This window comes from Austrofundulus limnaeus, unplaced genomic scaffold, assembly GCF_001266775.1.
Source record: "Austrofundulus limnaeus strain Quisiro unplaced genomic scaffold, Austrofundulus_limnaeus-1.0 Scaffold196, whole genome shotgun sequence".
In the NCBI taxonomy this organism is placed as follows: domain Eukaryota; kingdom Metazoa; phylum Chordata; class Actinopteri; order Cyprinodontiformes; family Rivulidae; genus Austrofundulus; species Austrofundulus limnaeus.
The window spans coordinates 795,370-798,908 of NW_013952598.1; the positions used below are offsets into that span (position 1 = coordinate 795,370).

A 3,539-nucleotide genomic window follows, 5' to 3' on the forward strand; every position below is an offset into this window, starting at 1 on the left:
AAGCCTGCCAGGGGCCACAAAAATAAAGTGAAAGAAGGRAGCAGGCTGCAGTCAGGGTGGCATGCACACCCTGTAGAGATTTTGTAAAATGAGACCCAAACTGAAACGGACAGCTGAAACAACTCACAGTGCTGTTGAATTTAACACTTTGATGTCTTGCGGGAAGCATATGCCTTATTTTATTACTTCTAAAAGTGTTTTTTCCCCCCTAAACCACAAACTATTATTGAGCTACAGGGAAAAAAAAAAAAAMAAAAACAAAGAATGTAATATTCCCAAACTGGAAGCAAATAACTTTTCCAGACTCACTTTCTTATTGAAACTGATAAGGTTTATAGGCTGTGTCCCAGTAAAGCATTTCGTAGTTACGATTACTAGTAGCCTAGCTCTTCCAGGTCAAATGTCAACTGGTAAAACAGAGGTTATGAAAACAGCATTGGAATCGTGCAAATTCAACAAGCTCAAAAAGCTGATTTATAGAATAGATATTTATGAAAATCTTATCTACGATCCTAAAGGAAAATTTAACACATCAGTTTAGAGCAAATACATTGGGTCTGTATAATGGTGTAAATTTTCTGGTTGAGTTTCCTCACTTCCAATGGTGCTTACATGGCAACTTCAGCGTTTTCTGAAAAACCGCGTGAGCTCGGCTTACTTCGCACATTTGTAATGATTTTTAACTACAAAAGGGTTTATTCAGGGGCTGCTTTTWAAAAAAATTTTTTGTAGGACCGGCCTACCCGATCAACAGGGACCGGGTTCTTTGTCGACCGCGAAGACCAGAAGAAAACGGCTGTGAATTTGGATAGTCTAGCCTTCAGCTTTATTCCTGTCCTTAATCCGACGCATGTCCTGTCACCTAGAAATGAAGGTTGAAAATAGTAAAACATTATTATGAATTAACAAAATTAGTTTAGAAGTAATATGAGCTAAGGAACTCTCCATACATGCTTGTCTATTTCTGCCAAGAATAAAAACATATCTATGCAAATGACAAGCCTAACAACACAACAGCTTAGTTTTTGTACCACCAGATTTAATAATCTAATTAATAATTAAATTTCTCACTCTTCGTTTACCATTACCAGCAAAAAATAAATAAAAAATAATAATAATAAAAATTCTCCCAGTCAGCTTGCAATGCATCTTGAGATAGGGTGGGCTGTGAAGGACACACCAGACTCGTTTCTCAAATCAAGTGAAARGGACCGGAATTGGAAGCGCCTTAGAATTTGGACAGACTTCAGCGCATTGCTGTGATGTAATCGGCCTTCGAAGGATGCAGCCCTGAATTTTGACACAGCCGCAGAATTATTTTATCACATATCTGAATGTACCGCAATCGAAAGGATGATGAGAAACCCAACTGGACTGCTCGCATTTTATTAAGACTTTTAGGATTGGATCCTCCCAGTGATGTTCCAACACACATCAAAATATATTTATAGCATAAACACACAACAGCATTTCAAACATCTACAAGTCCACAGGATCGCACTGCAAATGAGAAAAATGAGTCATGCYTTAACGTGTGTGGAGCAAAAAACAAAAACAAAGCTACAACTGGGAAGCAGGAGTAAATCCTGGGGTAGGAAACGGACAATAGATTTCGTGTTTTACAGTAGTCAAGGTGGCCAACTCATTAGTACATCCAAGTCTTGTGTACAATCRATCATAGCTGAAAAAGCTAATAACAAACAGAATGTTTACACACAGAAAGAAGTCATTCCTTAAATTGAAATTTCCCTAACTTTACAAAAACTCTTACAGGCAGATTTTTACAAACCAGGCTGTTTACCTGGACTTTATTCAGATCTACTCATGGCTGGTTTGACTCCCTTTTGTCGACTGGTTCCTTCTTTGCCTGACAAAATAAGTTCATTTACAATATTCACAAAGATGTAGCCAGCCTTTTAGATTCCTCTCTCAGTTAAATAACAGATAAAACATTTGTCAGCGGGACACGATTAGTCAGCTGTGCTGTCTTGTAAGAACGATTCAGGCCATGAAGATCTTTWCAAATGAGAACACCGGTGCAGCACGTTTCATCCCGTCTGTTATTTGTGTCCTGATCTGTGGTCTTTTGTGGACCACGTCGTCTCCACAGGGGCATGTTTACATTTAGGAGCATAGTTGCAGGTAGGTGATTGGCACAGGTCACATGACTTGCCACGTGAGCGTTGGCAGGTCTGGAAAACATCTAAAGGGGCCCAACGCCAAAATCCATCACAGGACTTCTGGAAAAGGCACAAAAAAGAGGTTTAAGGTCAGAAGGAGCAGAAGCTTCAGAAGATTTATTAACACATGCTAACAGATGAAACAGGCCTGTTTGTAACTAAAATAGGATCTGTATCGTTGAACTGAGTAATGCTACRGTGGGTAAACCTTTGACCTGTTGACAATACTAAATGCAAACCGATACTAAACATGCCACATGTGGCAAGACCCCATAAACCTTTACAAAGATCTAATGACAAGACTACAAAGATCTAATGACAAGACTGAAAGGTAGAACCTTTTTATGAATTAAGAGTAGTGACTGTGTAAAACCCAGAAATATTTTACTGAACATGATAGCTACATGGGTGATCTTTTCATTTACAGGCATTCAAATAAACTGCAGATACATTAAATCAGTTTGAAATACGAGGACTGCCAGGCTGCTCATCTTACATATCCAGATTTATGAGTGAAGACGAGAAGCCGGAATCTTTAGGTTTTATGACAGGGTTTACAGAAGGAGAAAGGTAGAGCTGAGACTACTGCTGATTTAAGAACAAGAAAAGAACAGGAGTGCTAGCAAAGAAACCTGTGTTCATTTTCCTGACATGGTACTAATGGCTGCTTGCTTGTCTTCAGAGCAACAGGTGAAAGTGAAAATCTTGCCAACAGGCGGAGAGAGAGGGGCGCTGCTGACGTTGCTGCTGTCCGGAGATGAGTGCAGCATTGCATAGTACTTAATTGCTTTCGGGTCCAGTTTCTAACCCCTGGCAGTGAAGCGTTTGTGGAGAGAGGCTCCTCGTCRTCTTTGGAATTCCTGACAGGGTCTGAGCCCGAGTCAGTGGAGCTGGTGAATAAAGCTGTCAACAGCACAGAGATACCCTGCTTCTTTCCGACCTTTCCTACAGTTCCATATCCCACCTCCGCCCTTTTTTTAGTGCAAGTGAGCTCTATATACCACACCTTCCTCTCCTTGGAGGGCTTCTCACTTTTAGAGGTGATGACCTGTAGACTTGATTGAGAACAAGCTCATGTTCATCGATGCTACAGGGAAAGGACAAGTCATCTACTGTATACCTGCAGACAATGCATGATTTGTTTCCTTTTCCCTTCCTCTCAATAAGTATTAGCAGATGGAGCCATAGGTCATCTTGAGGACTTCTTTTACACTCAGCCATGTTACAAGTCTGTAGTTCAGGGTATGTAGATGGTTTACGAAGTATCCGATACACAAAAGATTCTGAACCTGTGGGCCACGAGCACCACCTTGAGGGCCTCAAAAGAACAACAGTTTTTAACTTTGGGCCGCAGAGGGC

The 3,539-nt window shown here is 40.6% G+C and overlaps 1 protein-coding gene across 4 annotated transcripts in view; it reads right to left on the reverse strand.

Moving 5' to 3' along the window:
• Positions 1–1,370: 1,370 nt before the first annotated feature.
• map7d1a (MAP7 domain containing 1a) overlaps positions 1,371–3,539 on the reverse strand; it is a 42,294-nt gene continuing 40,125 nt past the window's right edge. For all 4 annotated transcript variants that reach the window (XM_014018597.1, XM_014018596.1, XM_014018600.1 and 1 more), the window contains one exon: positions 1,371–2,240. In XM_014018597.1, the coding sequence (XP_013874051.1) occupies positions 2,230–2,240 (11 nt within the window). In that variant the 3' untranslated portion in view covers positions 1,371–2,229. The remainder of the gene's footprint in view (positions 2,241–3,539) is intronic.